The 18061-nt window shown below is 41.8% G+C and overlaps 1 protein-coding gene across 2 annotated transcripts in view; it reads left to right on the top strand.

The window, feature by feature from the left end:
- The window catches only part of LOC122811051 (proline-rich protein 12-like), a 1358252-nt gene that overhangs the window by 896379 nt on the left and 443812 nt on the right, over positions 1 to 18061 (top strand). For both annotated transcript variants that reach the window (XM_044082594.1, XM_044082593.1), the window contains exon 7: positions 12617 to 12733. In XM_044082594.1, the coding sequence (XP_043938529.1) occupies positions 12617 to 12733 (117 nt within the window). The remainder of the gene's footprint in view (positions 1 to 12616; positions 12734 to 18061) is intronic.

Genomic DNA, 18061 nt, shown 5'->3' with positions numbered 1-18061 from the left:
CTGGGGTGCAAACCTGGACAGCAGGTGCATACAGGACCAATGGAGCCCACAGCAAATCCATCTGCACATCAACCAGAGATGTTAGCTGTCCAGCACGCATTCCCAGCTTTCAAGCCCCTTCTCTCCCCAGGGGCTCTCTTGATCAGAAACAGATAACACCACTGTTATGTGGCATATCAACAAGCAGGGAGGGATCACTATGCTGGCTGGCCATGACCCTTTGGCACACAGCATCTGCCATGAAACTACACCTGTTAGCACAATTCCTGCTAGGCTCTCTAAACTCTGACAGATCACTTAAGCAGAAATCTTCTGGACCCACACGAGTGGCAGCTAGATAAAAGAACTTTCACCCTAATAACTCAGGAATGGGGCACCCCAAAGGTCGACCTCTTTGCCTCCCACACCAACCATCAGCTCAGCAAGTTCTGCACCAGGGAGCTTCACAACATGGCTTGGAAAGTGGATGCCCTGTCGTTCCCGTGAGTCCATCTGTTGGTGTATGCCTTTCCACCTCTACCTCTCATTGTCAGGGTACTGCTCAAAATAAGGGAGGAAAAACCAAAGACAATTCTTATTGCTCCAGACTGTCCTCGCCAGCACTGGTACCCACTGCTGCGCAGCCTGTCCCCACTGCCACAATGGAATCTCACTCAGACCCCAACCCTCTTGACCCAGAGGGAAGGAGAATTCATGCTTCCCCAATTGCAGACCCTCAATCTGGCAGCTTGGCTTATTCCCTAACCAATGATCAATCTGCCAACCTCAGTAAATGGGTACATGTTATACGTGAGGCCAGATGCCGTAGCACTGGAAAGTCTTATGCTGACAAATGGAAAAGGTTCTGCACCTGGATTCAGGCTAAGGGAGCCGATATGGCACAGCCCTCCCTCCCACCCATCCTGGATTACCAAGCTGACCTGCTTACACGGAGGTCTCTCTTTTTCCTCCATTAAAATCCATGCCTCTGCTATCTCTGCTCATTTCCCCACTGAGCAGCCCCTCTTCACACCTTGTGATCAAACAATTCCTAAGAGGGGCTAGCAACTTGAGGCCACCCAGAAGAGCACCTACCCCAGCTTGGGACCTTAACTTTGTGTTGGAAAAGCTCACTCTGCCCCCTTCGAACCAGCAGAGTTAAAAATTCTCTCCTGGAAGACCGTTTTTCTTCTGGCCATCACTTCAGCCAGAAAAGTCTCTGAGCTACAAGCACTCATAGCTGTGGAGCCCTTCATCATCTTCCATGCTGACAGGGTTTCCCTCAGGACTAATCCATCCTTCATGCCCAAAGTGGTGTCCAGTGTGGCTGTCAATTAATCTATTAATTTGCCCACCTTTTTCCCTAACCCACAGAACAAGGGGGAAAGGATCCTGCACTCTCTAGATGTGCACAGACAGCTCAGACTCTACCTAGACAGGACTAAACCATTCAGAAAGTCTGATCAATTCCTTTTTAGCTGTGCTGCAGGGGCAGAGGGCAAAGCCATCTCCAAACAAACAATTTCTAAATGGATAGCACACTGCATCCATTTCTGTTACAAGCAACACGGAAAGCCACCCCCTTAGGGGGTCAGGGCTCACTGCACTAGAGCAGCCTCCACCTCATCAGCTTTCCTCAGAGGAGACCCCACCAGGGACATTACCACCTGCCTATCTTCTCCAAATCCAGGGCAGGCTTTGCCACTGCAGTCTTGCAGGGCATCCTAGCCAGCCCCTAGTCTCCTTGACTGCCTCCACCCTTTTCCTCAGCTTTGGGAATCAGCCCAAATGTGATGACTGCAACAGTGAATACATTTGAACATCTTCATTTATGGTAAGTGTACACAACTGTACTTTCTAATGATACCCTTGGCAAGACTCCACTTGAGAAAGGTACAATAGCATCTGAAGTCTTTTTGGTCACAGCAGCAAAATCCTTTGTTCTTTCCAAGTGCTGAAGTTTGTCAGAAGGGAAATCATATGCTGAAGACAGCAAATATCCTTAAGTTCAGGTCTCCCTTTCATATTTCATAGTAGTCAGTCATCATAGATGCTTCGGACTTTGCTTGTGGAGCAGTTTCTTGAGGGATAAAAGTGTGGGACACCAGGGACAGAATCAAGCCCATAAATATAAAAGAGATGCTTGCCCTGATTAAGGCACTCTATTCAGATCATCTTCGGTGCCAAGAACCTCTTTCAAATTGTTAGACAATACCACAGTTATGTGGTACATCAACAGGCAAGGGGCAACCAGTTTGGTACCCCCTTTGCAGGCTAGCTGTGTTAGCTTGGAGTTTAGCTTCACAGCAAAATTTCATGCTACAGGCATTCTGCTTTCCATCAGACCAAAACTGTGTAGCAGACGAGCTAAACAGGAAAAGGGTCTTACAAGATTTGATCCATCTCTGGTAAGTTCCTCAAGTAGGTCTCGGTATTCTCTCTGAAAAATCAACTGGCAAGGTTCTGCTCCAGGACTCCCTGCAAGAAGGCTGGAAAGACAGATGTCTTTTCTTTTCCTTGTAAAAGAATGTTCCTATATGCTTTGCCACCCTTTCCACCGGCATCCAGGGTACTTCTGAAGACTTGCAAGGAATTCCCCAAGATCACTGTGGTGACTCCCTTATGGCCTATGTACCAGTGGTTCTCCCTTTTTTTGGAAATAAACAGGGGCAATTAACACAAGCTTCTTCGCATAATGTATCTACTTAACACAAGATCAGAGGTGTTTGATTCACCCCAACTCCAATAAACTTCAGTTGACTGCTTGGTTGTTAGGGTCTTAATTCCCTTTAGGCACCTAAAGGACATAACATATGAACAAATGGAAAATGTTTTCTAGTTGGTGCCAACAACATAAGTGGCACCCATTCAGGGCTACTTGTTTTATAGTGTTAAAATATTTATAAGAGTTTCTATTACTATGGACTTTCTTACTCCACCGTCAAGATCCATTTATCGCCCATTTCCACACGTCTGTCCATAGATCCTCCTCTTTCAGTGCATTCTCATGTCAGAATGTTTTTGAAAGGGGTTTTGCAGACCTGTCCTTGGGATCTTAATTTTGTGTTATAGAAGCTAACTCTTGCTCCATTTGAACTAGCTAGTCTGCCTAACTTAAGGTTCTTAACATGGAAAACTGTTTCACTGATTGCTCTGAATTCTGCAAGAAGGGTATCTATGTTGCAGGCTGCTACAGTGAGTTAACTTTATCTCATTTTCAACAGGGACAGGGTTTCTTTTATGCCTAAAGTGATATCTGAGTTTACTTTAAGCCAAGCTGTCCATCTCCCTGTTTTCTTTCCTGGTCTTAAAGATGAGGGAGAAAGGTTACTCCGTACCTTGGATGTCCACAGACAACTTTGGTACTATCTTGACATAACTAAATCTTTCAGATCTTCAGATAAATTAATTACTTGTGAAGGTAAAAGAGACAATTTCCAAATGGTTGTCTCAGGCTATTACCTTTTGTTGTACTCAACACAACAAATGTATTGCAGGCAAGGTGAAGGCCCACTCCACCAGGGCCTTTTGAAAAGGGTTGGGTTCTAGAAGTGTTCTAGAAGCAGCAACTTGTTTCTCTGTGCATACTTTTACAAAGCACTATAAGTTTGATTCCTTTTCTAGGTCTTGTTCAGGCTTTGGTCAGAGCATTCTCCAAGGGCTGCTGGACATATAGCTAGGGCTACTGCAGCAGTGATCAATATGATGGACATAGTAAGTAAATTCACCATTATAGCAGATGTTCAAATGATCAGTGCTGTAGTAGCTGCACTTTCCCTCTGCCCCCATGTTTTTGGTGTGTTCTTTATGCTAGGTTGTAAATTCTTATTTTTTGTTCTTCCTAGCATTGCCCTTGCAGTGCTTAGTCCTCCAGAATTTCTGGTGGCATTAAAGCTCAGAAGGGCTTGACACCCAAACCTGTCTTTTTAGTCAGCTCAGCCGAGCTGACTGGGTTGGGCACATGGAAGGTGCCCTGAAGGTTTAGAAGCTGGTCAGCTGTTATATCCTTGGCAGATACAACCCATATAGCAAAGGCTACAGCAGCAGCGATCATTCAAACATCTACTGTTATGGTAAGTTTACTTACACAATTGTACTTTCTGTTATGAGAGAGGTAAAACAATATCTTTTAAGGGTGAACAAAATGGGACCTTGTCTGAACCTTGAACTCTTTTAAAGGTGCTAGTTTGAATTGCTGTGGTGTAGAGGGTTAAAGTACTAACTTGTGGCTCAGGTGACCTGAGTTTGATTAGTGGCTGAGGCAGCTAACTGAGAGGTAGGGAGGGATTGGTGTTGCCATCTGGGGGCAGGGGTGGTGATATGACCGACTCCTGGGATGATCCCTGGTTGAGGTAGTGGACATCACATGGTAGGAGGTGTGGTTCAAATGGGAGTCGAGGGGAGGTCATGGCTAAGCTGCTGAGGAGATGGGTTGATGCACTGCAGCATCTCCATTGCTCACTTGCATCTCTGATGTAGCCACGCTATCATATGGGTGGGGGGTGGGTAGGGCATTACCAAACCCACTTCCAAATGGATGTGCATGGCCAAAACCCCAGGATACCCTTGGGTTGCATGATTGGTTCCAGCAGATGTATGGAATAAGTCCAAGGAATTTAGGATTAGCTGTTAGACCTGGTGCAGATGTGGGGCATTGGGTAGCAGTGCTAGAAGAGTAATGCAAGGGAGTGGATGCCAAACAAACTGCCAGTTTGTGAAACATTCCTCCTAGTAATAGCATTAAAGATTTAGGCAGTTGCTGATCCATCTCTGTGGACCCCCTGCTGTGGCTACATGGCCCCCTCTTAACAAAAGTTTGTCATAATTTAGGGATTCAAGAAGCTGTTTTCATATTCACAATTGCTCCAGTCAGTCCATTCTCTGTTATAATAACAGCGTAAGACTGTAAAACCTATTTCTAAAACCGTGTTATGTCTTAACATACAATGTTTACTAATTAATAATTTTCCATAAATATTTGTTTAGTGATTTTGCTAAGGATCTATAATCTTGAACCCATCTTGGGGATTATAGGCAAATGTCATATGATAGTCTGCATAAACAAATGTGGGCTCACTCCAGGAATAAAGGAACTGCGATAGAATATAGATTAGTGGTAGTGAATTGCTTGACATAAGTAATTTAAGAAAGGTAGTGTGAAGAGCTGAATAGTTCTGCTATGTAACTCCAACGTCTTCAAAAAAATATTTGCAGAATTATTCATAACTAATGAATTTTGAACATTTTTTTTCCAAAATTCATCACCTGAAAAAATCAAATGTCTCCCATGTCTGAATAAGAAAATATTAGAATTTCCGTATGCTGTTGTTCCCACTACATTTTTAATTTAGGTTATTTGGTCAGCGTAAAGTAAAAACCTAATATCAACAAAACACTTTTAAGTGGTCCTGCTTTCCTTTCATGCTGCTCATCTTCCTTCTGTATAGATCATCACCCCACCAGAGTCATCTGAGCTGGCAGCAGACCTTGTTAACCAATCAGGAAATGCAGATTTACAGACCTTGTTAACCAATCAGGAAATGCAGATTTACTTATTTTTACATGAATTAGGCATTATTGCTCTTTAGAAAATGGGCTTACTGTACATAATTACCCTGCTTGGAGAACAAGTGTTCTCCTGCAGGGTGTTAATGTACAAGTAATGCCCTCTGAAAAACAATTACACCGCTTCACAGCAGCATATCAAACTGCCATGGAGCTTAGTCCGGAAGAAATTTTCCTAAACCACAAAGACCTCCTAGATGAAGTACACATAACAAATACCCTCAGCAGCCCCAAATGTGCCCTTTCAAAACAACACCCACATCAACAAGCAGAGCTACATCTCATGGAGCCTCTGCCTCTACGCCTGTAAGGCAAGCCACCATACAGTCCAACATTCTAGTCACTGGAGAGACACTGGTGTCCCTCTCACCAGGCTGAGTAAGTGGAAAGTCACGGTCAGTTGCTTATCAGGGGCTAGGATCCACCACATTATGCATACACTCAGGTCATTGGACCACAGTTACCAGTATGACTCCATGTGGGAGTAAATGACATGAGACGTACCTCCCTAGACTGTATGAAGAGAGACATCATAGAGCTCTTGGAATCTGTCTCTCAGGCTGGTATAAGCTTAGCATTGAGCAGCATTTTACCTTCTCCAAGGATGATGTCACGATACAAAGAAAAAATTATTGACTTTAATAACTGGCTTAGTTTCTAGTGTCGTTCTAAGGTGGTGCAGTATTTGTCAGCATGGAAGGAGATGGTCAGTAGACCATACTGCTTTGCCAGAGATGGTCTGCACCTTTCCCTGCTAGACTTTCGAATGTTAGCTAAAACATGGTCTTCCCCCATGGTGCCTTTTTTAGGCAATGCCATACTGAAAGTACTTCCGACATAGCAAATCATAACCATGAGAATCTAAAGGTATTATTGCTCAACGTTAGGAGTCTAAACAAAAAACTCCACTCCCTAGAAACTCTCTCTACCCTAGAGATTGCTGACGTCTGTGTGGTCACTGAGATATGGTTTAAAGCTGTGGAGAGCATGCCAACAGTGCTATGTTATAATGCCTTCCACACATTTAGGCCAGCTATTTCACATGCAGGGACTAAAGGTGGATGTGTCTCTGTTTGCTTCAAAGATAAGTATACTTCAAGGCTGGTCAAACAGGACAGTGCACTTCACCTGCTCCATGTTCAAATTACCATAGGCAAAATCCAATACCAATTCCTTGCAAGCTGTAGGCCCTCCTCTATCACCCAGGAAACCCATACCATGTATTTAAACTTATTAGAAACACTAACCATTCAACCCAATACCATATTCATGGGTGACTTTAATTACCCCACTGTTAAGTGGGAGTCCTGTACGACACCAAACGTACATGCACAGAGATTCCTGAATTTTGTAAACGCAAACTCCCTGGACCAAGTAGTCAGTACACCAACCAGGAGTGCAACCATACTGGGTCTGGTCCTCATTAATATGGGAGACTGCTGCACACCTCCTACTGTAATGCCTTTCCTAGTAAGGTCAGACCACAAAATGGTCTCCTTTGATGTAACAATAAAACCTGGACCCCCAGCTAAACCTGGAGTATTCAGCAACTATTATAAGGCTTAACCTCTTGTTATTAAGTGAGAACCTGGCAAAATTTCAAGCCCCCATAAACCCTGCGAACACTGCTGCCTATGCAGTACTGTTCACAGAACCCCTGTCTAAGCATGTTAATAGCTGCATAGAGGCAGCTGTACCCACCATAAAGAAGTACAGAACTAACTCAAAAATAAGCCACCGTGGTGGAATCACAAAATCAATACACTGTACAACAGGAGGAAGAAAGTCATGGCAAAAATTATGAGGTGCAGCACCCAGCAGGATAAAAGCACTCTCATTAAACTAAATAAACAACTCTGAAGACAGATAGTCTGCCAAAGCCAAATTTGAGGTAAATTTGGCCTCCCAGGCCAAGGACATCCTCAGTGTTTTTTTCTTAGCTGTGTCCATAACCTCAAAGGTAATGCACAGCTGTGTGCAGAACTCATTGTAAATGGAGCCAACTGTACTGGGCCAGACACAGCAAACCTCTGGCTGATAAATTCACCTCCAACTTTACCCCTCTCTTCCCTTCAACCTTCCCTCAGGAAATATCATCAAATATAGCACCCCTACTATCACTAGGGAACACGTCCTTAGTGCTCTAAGACCAAGAACACTGCATCAGTGGGCCCAGACAATATCTCAGGATGCCCGCTTTATAGTGTGAAACATGACCTGTCAGGGCCTCTGGAATTACTATTTAACTGTAGCCTCCAAACAGGTTTCGTGCCTCTTGAATAGAGAAAGGCAACTGTAATCCCTCTGCACAAAGGTGGGCCATCTACAGAGTCTGGAAACTGCAGACCCATAAGTCTCGCTAGTCTTGTATGTAAAGCCATGGAAAGAATTATTGGGGAGATGCTCAGTAGAGATATAGTAAACCTCCAGAAACTGGGTCCAATCCAGTTTGGTTTCATCAAGGACAGATCATGCCTATTCAGTTTGGTGGACTACTTTGAGAAGGTCACTAAAGCAGTGGATGAGGGCACAATTGTTCACACTACCTACCTTGATCTGGCCAAGGCATTTGACACCATACCCATTCAGGCATTGTTGACAAACTCAAGCGGTTAGGAACAAACCTGTATGTCACCTGGTGGATAGCCAACTGGCTCACAGACAGGACCCAGGAAGTTAGAATTGGGGAGTCCACCTCTACAAAGAGGCCAGTCGCAAGTGGAGTCCCTCAGGTATCAGTCAGACTGCTTCTTTTTGACATTTACTTCTCAGAAGTCAAGGCCAAAGTCAGTGGTCCTTTGGCGGATTAAATTTGCAGATGATTGCAAATTAGGAGCTGTCATAGAATCTCCCACTGACACAAATGTTCTCCAGGAGGGGCTGACACAGACAAACTGATGTCATAGCCATGGACTAAAACTAAATGCTAAGAAATGCATAACAGTAACCTTTGGAAAGTCGTCCATCCCTGGTAGCTATCATATTGACAACACACCCCTTAGAGTTGACTCAGTAATCAGGGACTTGGGGACACACACAGATAGATAGTAATGTGTTTACAGTGGTGAGGAAATCATTTTATGTTGTGCAACTTCTAAACAGAGGTATGGCATCTAACGTGAAGTCATTGTTCCACTCTATTTGGCATTCATCAGACCTATCATTGAGTACAATACCCCCTTTGGTATGTACAGTGGATATAAAAAGTGTACAAACCCCTGTTAAAAATGCCAGGTTTTTTTATGTAAAAAACATGAGACCACAATAATTCATTTCAAAACTTTTCCCACCTTTTAATGTGACCTATTACCTGTACAATTCAATTGAAAAAACAAATCTGTTTGGGAAAAAATATAAAAAATAAACGTACAATAAGCTGGTTGCATAAACTAATAATTTGTTGAAGCACATTTTGATTTAATTACAGCATTCAGTCTTGTGTACACACCTGCCATCAATTAAAGAGACTGATTAACCCCAAATAAAGTTCTGCTGTCCTAGTAGGATTTTCCTGACATTTACTCAGTTGCCTGCTACAACAAAAGCCATAGTTCGCAGAGATCTTACAAAGCATCAAAGGGATCACATTGTTGAAAGGTATCAGTCAGGAGAAGGGTACAAAAAAATTTCCACAGAATTGGATATACCATGGAACACAATGAAGACAGCCATCAAAAAGTCGAGAAAATATGGGACAACAGTGATGTTGCAAAGAACTAGACATCCCACCAAAATTGATGAAAAGGCTAGATGAAAACTGGTCAGGGAGGCTGCCAAGAAACCTACAGCAACACTGAAGGAGCTGCAGGAATTTCTGTCAAGTACTGGTTGTGTACTACATGTGACAACAATCTCCCATATTCTCCATATGTCTGGACTATGGGGTAGGGGTTGCAAGATGGAAGCATTTTCTTACACAGAAAAACATCCAGGCCCAGCTAAAATTTGCAAAACAATACATCATGTCTTCCAAAAGTATGTGGGAAAATGTATTATGGTCTGATGAGACCAAGGTTGAACTTTCTGGTCACAATTCCAAAAGGTACGTTTGGCGCAAAAATAATACTGCGCATCACTTAAGGAACACCATCCCCACAGTGAAGCGTGGTGGTGGCAGTATCATGCTTTGGGTCTGCTTTTCTTCAGCTGGAACTGGGGCTTTAGTCAAGGTGGAGGGAATTATGAACATTTCCAAATACCAGTCACTTTTGTCCCAAAACCTTCAGGCGTCTGCTAGAAAGATGAAGAGGAACTTTCAACACGACAATGACGCCAAGCATACATCCAAATCAACAAAAGAATGGCTTCAGCAGGAGAAAATTAAAGTTTTGGAATGGCCCAGCCTGAGCCCAAACCTAAATCCAATAGAAAATCTGTGGGGTGACCTGAAGAGGGCTGTGCACAAGAGATGCCCTTGCAATCTGACAAATATGGAGCACTTCTGGAAGGAAAAGTGGGCAAATATTGCCAAGTCAAGATGTGCCATGCTGATAGACTCCTACCCAAGAAGACTGAATGCTGTAATTAAATCAATAGGTGCTTCAACAAAGTATTAGTTTAAGGATGTGTACACTTATGTAACCAGCTTGTTGTATATTTTTTTGTATATTTTCCCCCAACAGATTTGTTTTTAAATTGAATTGTACAGGTTATAGGTCACATTAAAGGTGGGAAAAGTTTTGAAATTATTTATTGTGGTCACATTTTTTTTATCACAAAAACCTGGGATTTTAAAAGTGGTGTGTGCACTTTTTATATCCACTGTATCTAACCAGGCATATCCATCAACTGGAATGTCCACAGAGGTTCCTCACTAAAAGAATACAGGCTTAAGTAAAATGTCTTATGCAGACCGCCTCAGGATATCCTTGTATTCTGTCTCCTATAGACTTTTCAGGGGAGATCTATGCCTGGCATACAGGACATTGTCAAACCCCACTCTGATGGACGACCTGCATATCCACAAAAGAAACAGCACCAGAATTACCCTTTCTAAAGACTTAAACCTTGCCTATGATATAAATAGGACCTGCTGGAGAGAGAGGTATGTATCCCCGAGACTACTATGTCTGTGGAACAGGCTCTCCATCTATCTGAAGCAGAGTTTCCCCCAACCCAATTCAAGTGCAACTTGGACAATTGGATGGGAAACTGGAAATTCACCCCTGGTTTGCCACCTATGTCTCTAATGGTCACAGGCAACCTGTAAATGGTTCATCTCCCAGGCCCATGCTTACACTTATCAAGGGCATTAGAACTTGTCAGAGATTTGGGATTCATGGCTAGGCTTAAAAAGACCCTTGTGGTTGTTCGCCAAGTAAACACATATGAAGAAATCTGGACAGCGACGCACATAATGAGAAAGCAAAGAGCTAAAAATAAGGATGTTTAAATATTGCTCTTATAAACTTAGAAAGTTGCTAGAGTAACATGGTTTTCGTTAGCATGCATTTTTTCTGAAGCAGAGGTGTGTGTGTGTGTGTGTGTGTGTGTGTGTGTGTGTGTGTGTGTGTGTGTGTGTGTGTGTGTGTTAGATTGCTGGCAGCAGTAAAGAAGTTTGCACACCTCTGCACCTTTCCGCTGAAGAAATCTGGATAAAAGCCTAAAGTAAAGTGGGAACAAAGGCTCTAAAATAGAAACTGATTTTAATTATTGGTCTTATAAAATTACAAAGTTGCTTAAGTAAAGGATTTTTTTCTGAAGGAAGTAAAAGTCTGAAAGTCAAATGTATGTCATTATTTAGTAGTTTCAGTCTCCAAGGGGTGGCAACCCAACAGTTTAGGAATAAGGGAATAAAAATAAAATAAATACTTGGTTATTTTTTTAAATGTTATATTTTGGATGTAAAATGCTTCCTCTAACTCTATTAACATTTACTACAGCAAGTGTGAAACATTATAATAAGGAAAAACTTTTGAAACTTTAATATAAGGAAATTCACCCCGGTTTTTACAGAGAGCCCATTCTCTAATTACAATAATGCCCGACAGGGTGTGTGTTATTGTGTAGTTAATGCCCTCTGCCACACTCCTGGACAGGCGTCAATTACACATTCACACACCCTGTCAGGCATTATTGCTTATTTACTGCTTTTGCCTGAATAAGCTAATCCAACTGCATTATTATATGGGGAAGAAGACTGCAAGAACGCATATTGAAAATACACTTGTGAAAACCTGAGGCTCTAAATTCACTGCAGAATTAAGGTTCACCCTGGAAACAGTTTACTAGAGACGCAAGCAGTGAAGTGGTACATCCAGTACAGGAGTGTTGTAAATCCATTTTAACATTTTATAAAATTAACAGTAAAAGGGTACTGTGAAACTTAAGTGGACTCCTGTTTACGTCCCGGTGTGCCATCCATGCTAACTTTGTGTATTGTGTAATATGAAGTAGTTAGTACAGTAAGACTGGCTGGTAATAGCCTAGAGTGAGATTTAAGGTATCAGGAGTGTTACTTACTGCCTTGTTTTTATTTCACTGCAAGCCAGGCAATAATACACAGTTGCACAAAAAATTGAAGTGAACAAAGGTATCACTGTAAGGTAACGAGTGCAGTGAGATGCTCCCGTACCAAATGCTGTTGAGAATGCAGCTAGTTTTACAAGAAGAGTACGTTTTTAACAAGTTATCCAGTGTTATTGCTCAGACAAAGATGCTTTTACCATTTTTATAGTTAAAACTAAGTAGACATAATCTTTTGGGCCCTTAAAAATCTAGTGGTGCTTTTATTTTTTTCATCAAAAATGTGTACTCAATGAAACTTTTGCCTTAGTGGGATCAGAGTTACTGGAACTTTTGTCAGGTACTGTACATGTCATAGAGCGACTATAACTTTACAGTCAGAAACAGAAGCAGAGTGAGACACAGCACTGTAGATTTGAGGCCATTTTCTGACTTATGAGATGGACGTGATGTCTCACAAATCTCACTCATCTCCTTGGATCTTGAATTTGTGTTTGATTGCCTTAATTTGAAATCCTGTTCTTGTGCAGCTGTAACATAGGCAGAGGTTTTGAACGTGAGCAGTTCATGGTACAAAAAATGAAATTGATTGCTTCTCTCTTATTAGCTTGCATTACAGACTGGTCGAGAGCCACCGCCTATCTGGAGAGTACAGAAGGCCTTACTACAGAAGTTCACACCAGAGATCAAAGATGGACAGAGGCAGTTCTGTGCAACCAGCAATGTAAGTTGTGCTGTTAGTTTGATGTGATTTTGTTTGTTTACGAATATTTTCTAACGTTACATAAGCCCATACCTCTCAACCTCTTAGAGCAAGAAATCTGAACAAAGCCACAAATAAAAGTGAGACAAAGGCCCAAAAATAGGGACAATTTTTAAATATTGCTCTTACAAACGTAGTAAGTTGATAGAATAACAGATTAATTTTTGAAGGGTGTGAAGACTGAAACTCAAATGTCTGTCATTATTTTCTAACTTCAGTCTTTAATGATTTGCCAGTAATTTGCCAAAAAAACAGAATTTTATGAAAAACAGACCAAACATATGAGGCAAAAATCTGGACATTCTGCACAAATCTGTACAGTAGAGGGGTATGCATAAGCCCATGTCATAGACTGAACTAGTTGGTTGTAATATTTCTACAGTAGTAAGAAGAGTCCTGTGTTCTAGTTCCTGCATGTATGTCCTTATTCTCTTATAAACACAAAACCGCTGAGTTTGAAATGTGAACACGAGAATGTGTGTAACGTGTATATACAGTCTGTATAAGGTCATTGATGTCAACTTAAGTCATGAACTGTTAAGACTGAACAAAAGAAAAAAACAAAAAAAAACAAAAAACAAACAGGGTTCCATGCAATTCATTGAATGATTAGAATAGTGTTCTTGTTGAGGGGAGGGGTGTAACCTCTCCACACCCCTAAATGTCTAAATACACCAGTTCTGAGGTTGTACTACAGTGGAGAAAAGAAGAAATTCCCTTACTTCCCTTTATTGTTGATCTGGGATAAACCCCACAGAGAACTTTATTTGAAACAAAAACATCATAGCTGTTCAGTTATGCTACTATAGTCATATGAGCCACTAATTATTAATGACATGCAGCAATTAAAGAATTACACTGATTAAATTCTACATTTTTCAGCTGTCCTGAACATATCACTACACCAAGTATATATTATTGCTACCATTGTGGTTACTCTGGTACTTGTTTAGTGTCTTACTATGATTGTTAGCATTTATTTACCAGGAAAGTCTGACTGGGCCAAGTCAGGCCCCTTTTCAGAGGAGGCCCAGGGAGAAAATCTCTGCAATTAACTGTCTTACTGTTATTGCTGTTTTCATGACATTCCTTTTCAGATGTCCCAGTCCACTGCTGGCCATAATTAAGTGTTACATGATCAATAATGACCTCCATCGAGCTACGACCACACTGACTGATGTCCTGCAATGGCCGCTGTTTTCTGAGTCAGAGAATAGCATGTATGTCAGCTGTACTTAAGCCTTGTGAAACCTGCAGCAGATAAACTAATGTGATTTAATCTACAATATGTGCCTTTTTTCAGTGATGTGGAAAGAGTCAAGAACTTGACTTTTTTCTCTGATTTATATAAAGTTTGTAAGTTGCAACTTCCTCCTGTCGGAACAGCAGTAGTTGGACAAAAAATTTGAAAATGCATTCTGCCCTGTGTTTATAAGATGTGTGGCCTTTCTTGAGGTCAAGGTGTACATCAGCTGTCATCACCTCTCTTCATTCAGTGGCACTTTCGTACCTTCTTTGACCGTCATGCCTTACTGTCAAAGGTCTTCTCTCACATAAAACCATCAGCTCTTTGCTGGACAGTCTGGTTTTTGTCTCTCCTTTGTGTCTCCCACATTTTCTTCACATAGTCATCATCTGCTTTCCACCACATGTGACCACACTCCACCATAATCTGTGTTCTTTATACCAGTAGAAAATGCTCCACTAAATGAGACCATGAACAGCAGACAAAGTTTTCAGTCAGCAACAGAAAACATTGGAAAGACAAAATTTTCAGTTAGCAATGGAAAACATCAGAGAGAGCAGATAATCAGAGTGCAGCCTTTTCAGGCAGGCAGGGTTGGAACCATTCACCTTCCCACTAGGAAGTAGCACTGCAGCCACCAGGCACAGACGTCAGCAACAGTCATTAACAAGTCATTCATCTGCCATTTGTTCTAAACCCAGATGAAACATGGGTAAGATATGAACTCAAGCCATTTGGGAGGTAGAATATCAGCAGGCTTATTAATGCACAGTCCACCACTTACATGTTTGTTGATTTCAGCTATGTACTGCTTTCATATGTACCATTTTCAACTATATTGCTTTTAGAATAGGTTGGGATGGTGAGTTTGTCAAAGCTGCAGACGCCACTCAGCTGACTTAAACTCACTATGCATTTTACCTTGATTACCAACAATAACATAAATAACCAAACCAGAGAAACTGATAAAAAGCAACTTGTTTATTGAAAATAAAATGCCTGTCTCCTTAGCTAAAATAATCTTTGAAAAATTGTAAAATAGGTAGTGAACCATCACAATTTTTGTACATGTCAGCTGCTACAGTGGCATAAAGGGATAATACCCTAGCTATTGCCCATGCAACCTTGTTTTGGTTAGTGTCACAGGCAACTGATGGAGTGATTGGGAGGGATGAGTCTTCCCATTCTTGGGGAGGGTATTCTTCTGTGAGGGCCCCAAAAGGAGGCATGTTCCAAAGAGGGGAGTTGCCCAATGACGTGTCAATAATTACGGGGGGGGGGGATCTTAAAGTGAGTATATCATATATAGCCCCCACTCAGCAAGAAAGTGGACAGTGGACCCCCAGGATACCCTTAGTTTCCTCAGTAACCTCTGTTTAAATTCGGGCATTGGGCCAGGAGAGGTGGTAAATTGGTGTGCCGACAGACCCAGAGTAGGGCACTGGCACAGCTTTTGGAATGATAGAGAGGGAGGGGGTATTTATACATGTTAACACAGTGCAGTAAAATACAATTAAATGCTAACCAGTAATATACTCAGTTCCATGTCAATCCCCTAGAATGTGTAATGCTTCATACTTAAGTGTTAGCAAAATTCTTTTGCTTTTGAACATAGCCTTAATGTCCTTATGTTACCTAATGTTTGTCTTGTTTGAGCATCTCCCTTAATCTTGGCAGAATTGGTTAAGGTTTTTAAAACATGAGATGGAACTACAGCGTCCTCCTTATTGCCATTTACCCTGGTAAGAAAAAGAAAAAATTCAGGTATCATAAAATAAAATATGTAGGCTTGTCATCCTTGTGGGAGAGAACAGCCATCATTACTGCCTATATGAAAAGGCACAAAGGCTACCAATTTTATTACTGACCCAGTTGTATACTGAACACCCCATTGTGTAAAATTCTTACACAAGGTTGTTGTCTCCACTCCAGAAAATATTACTGTAAGTCAGATATCACGACTATTCCTTATGGACCAGCCAAGAAAGCACAATCATTTTGGCCACACACAGATTCAGACTGGCCATTGGAAAAAATCCTTACCTAGATTAGGCCCCAGCTGTATGGAATTATCTATGAAAGATTTAAAAAACACTGAAACCCTTCAAACATTCAAAAAAAAAAAAATAGCATTTTCAAAAAGAATCAAAGTGCAGCTGCTTTTGTGACGCTGGTTCATTTTGCAGCTCATAACAGCAGGCAGTCATGAATCTTTAAATCCGTTTTGAATCCATGCTAAATCTGCTACACTGTAATTTGTTTTGTGACATGTACTATTCATTCATTTTACTCATCTTTGTGTACTATATATTCATTGTGTCATATCTTTATCTAGTAATTAACCAACTTACATTACTGTAAACTGATCTAATTGTACAGTTGTACTTGGCTTGTGGCTAAAAACAAAAGTGGTTTGGTAGACCATCTTCCCTACCTGGTTATCAAACTGTATATAAATAAATTTGGTTGTTCTTGTACATGAAGTCTAAAACTTCTCTTAGTGTCCACTTCATATATACACACACACACACACACACACACACATATATATATATATATATATATATATATATATATATATATATATATATATATATACACACACACACACACACACACACACGAGCTGCAAAAAGAACTAAACCCTCACATAAACTCACTGTTCCAACTCACCCTTACCACAGGTTATGTACCCAAAGAATGGCATGTAGCAACAGTAATCCTGCTCCACAAAGGTGGTGCCACAACAGATCCCGGGAACTATCGCCCCATAAGCCTGACTAGCCTGGTCTGCAAGGCTATGGAGCTCATCATCATGGATCTCATAAAGACATTGGGAACCTCCAGACACTGGACCCTACCCAATTCGGCTTTGTTAAAGGCAGATCTTGCCTCCTAAACCTAGTTGACTTTTTTGAAATAGCTACCAAAGCCATAGATGAGGGAAAGGTAGTCCACACAGCCTACCTGGACCTCACAAAGGCCTTCGACACAATACCCCACTCTGGCATCATAACTAAGCTTACCAGCTTAAATATCAACCCATATTTCACAAGATGGGTTGCAAACTAGCTCAGGGATAGACCTCACATGGTCAGAGTTGCAGGTGCCATGTCCGATTCTAAACTGGTTACAAGTGGCGTCCCATAGGGCTCAGTCCTGGGATCCCTCTTGTTTGGTATATATTTCTCTGAGGTACAGGCAAGCACGGGAGGACTGTGGCTCACCAAATTCGCAGATGATTGTAAGCTGGGAGCCATAATCGACTCTCCGGCTGACACAAGCATCCTCCAGAAGGGTCTTACAGAGACGGATACCTGGTGTCAAAACCATGGCCTCAAGCTAAATACCAAAAAGTGCATAGTCATCCCCTTTGGGAAAAACAAAGTGCCCACAAACTACCACATAGGAGGTAATCCACCAAGTACGGAAGAAGTAATTAGGGATCTGGGGACCCAAGTAGATAGACAATCACATTGCCAAAGTGGTTAGAAAAACCTTCTATATAGCTCACTTAATCACAAAAGGGTTCGCATCTAGATCAAGAGAGGTCATTGTGCCCCTCTACTCATCGCTCATCAGGCCCTTAATTGAGTGCGACACCCCATTTGGGATGTATCTTAACCGACACCTGCAACAGCTGGAGAGACCTCAAAAGTACCTCACCAAGAGGATCGTGGGCCTTAAACAGATGCCCTATGCTGCTCGACTAAAGAAACTCCACTGTACTCAGTTGCTTACCGCCTACTTAGAGGCGATCCTCTGCTTGACGTACAAGGCCATGTCTAACCCGGAATTGATGGACATGCTCCACCTCAAGAAAGCCAAATCCATTAGAGCTACACGCTCCATGGATTTAAACCTCAGCACAGCAATAAATAGAACATGCTGGAGGGATAGATTCATATCCCAGAGGCTTCCCTCGCTCTGGAATAGAATCCCGGTTCATGTTAGGCAGAGCCCATCGCTGACCCTCTTCAAGAGAAATCTTGATGAGTGGATGGGAAATCGTAAATTTACTCTTGGGATCACTTCTACGGCCC

Source organism: Protopterus annectens, chromosome 9.part0 (assembly GCF_019279795.1).
Source record: "Protopterus annectens isolate FY-2018-M chromosome 9.part0, PAN1.0, whole genome shotgun sequence".
NCBI classification, from domain to species: domain Eukaryota; kingdom Metazoa; phylum Chordata; order Ceratodontiformes; family Protopteridae; genus Protopterus; species Protopterus annectens.
This window is presented reverse-complemented; position numbering and strand designations above follow the sequence as displayed.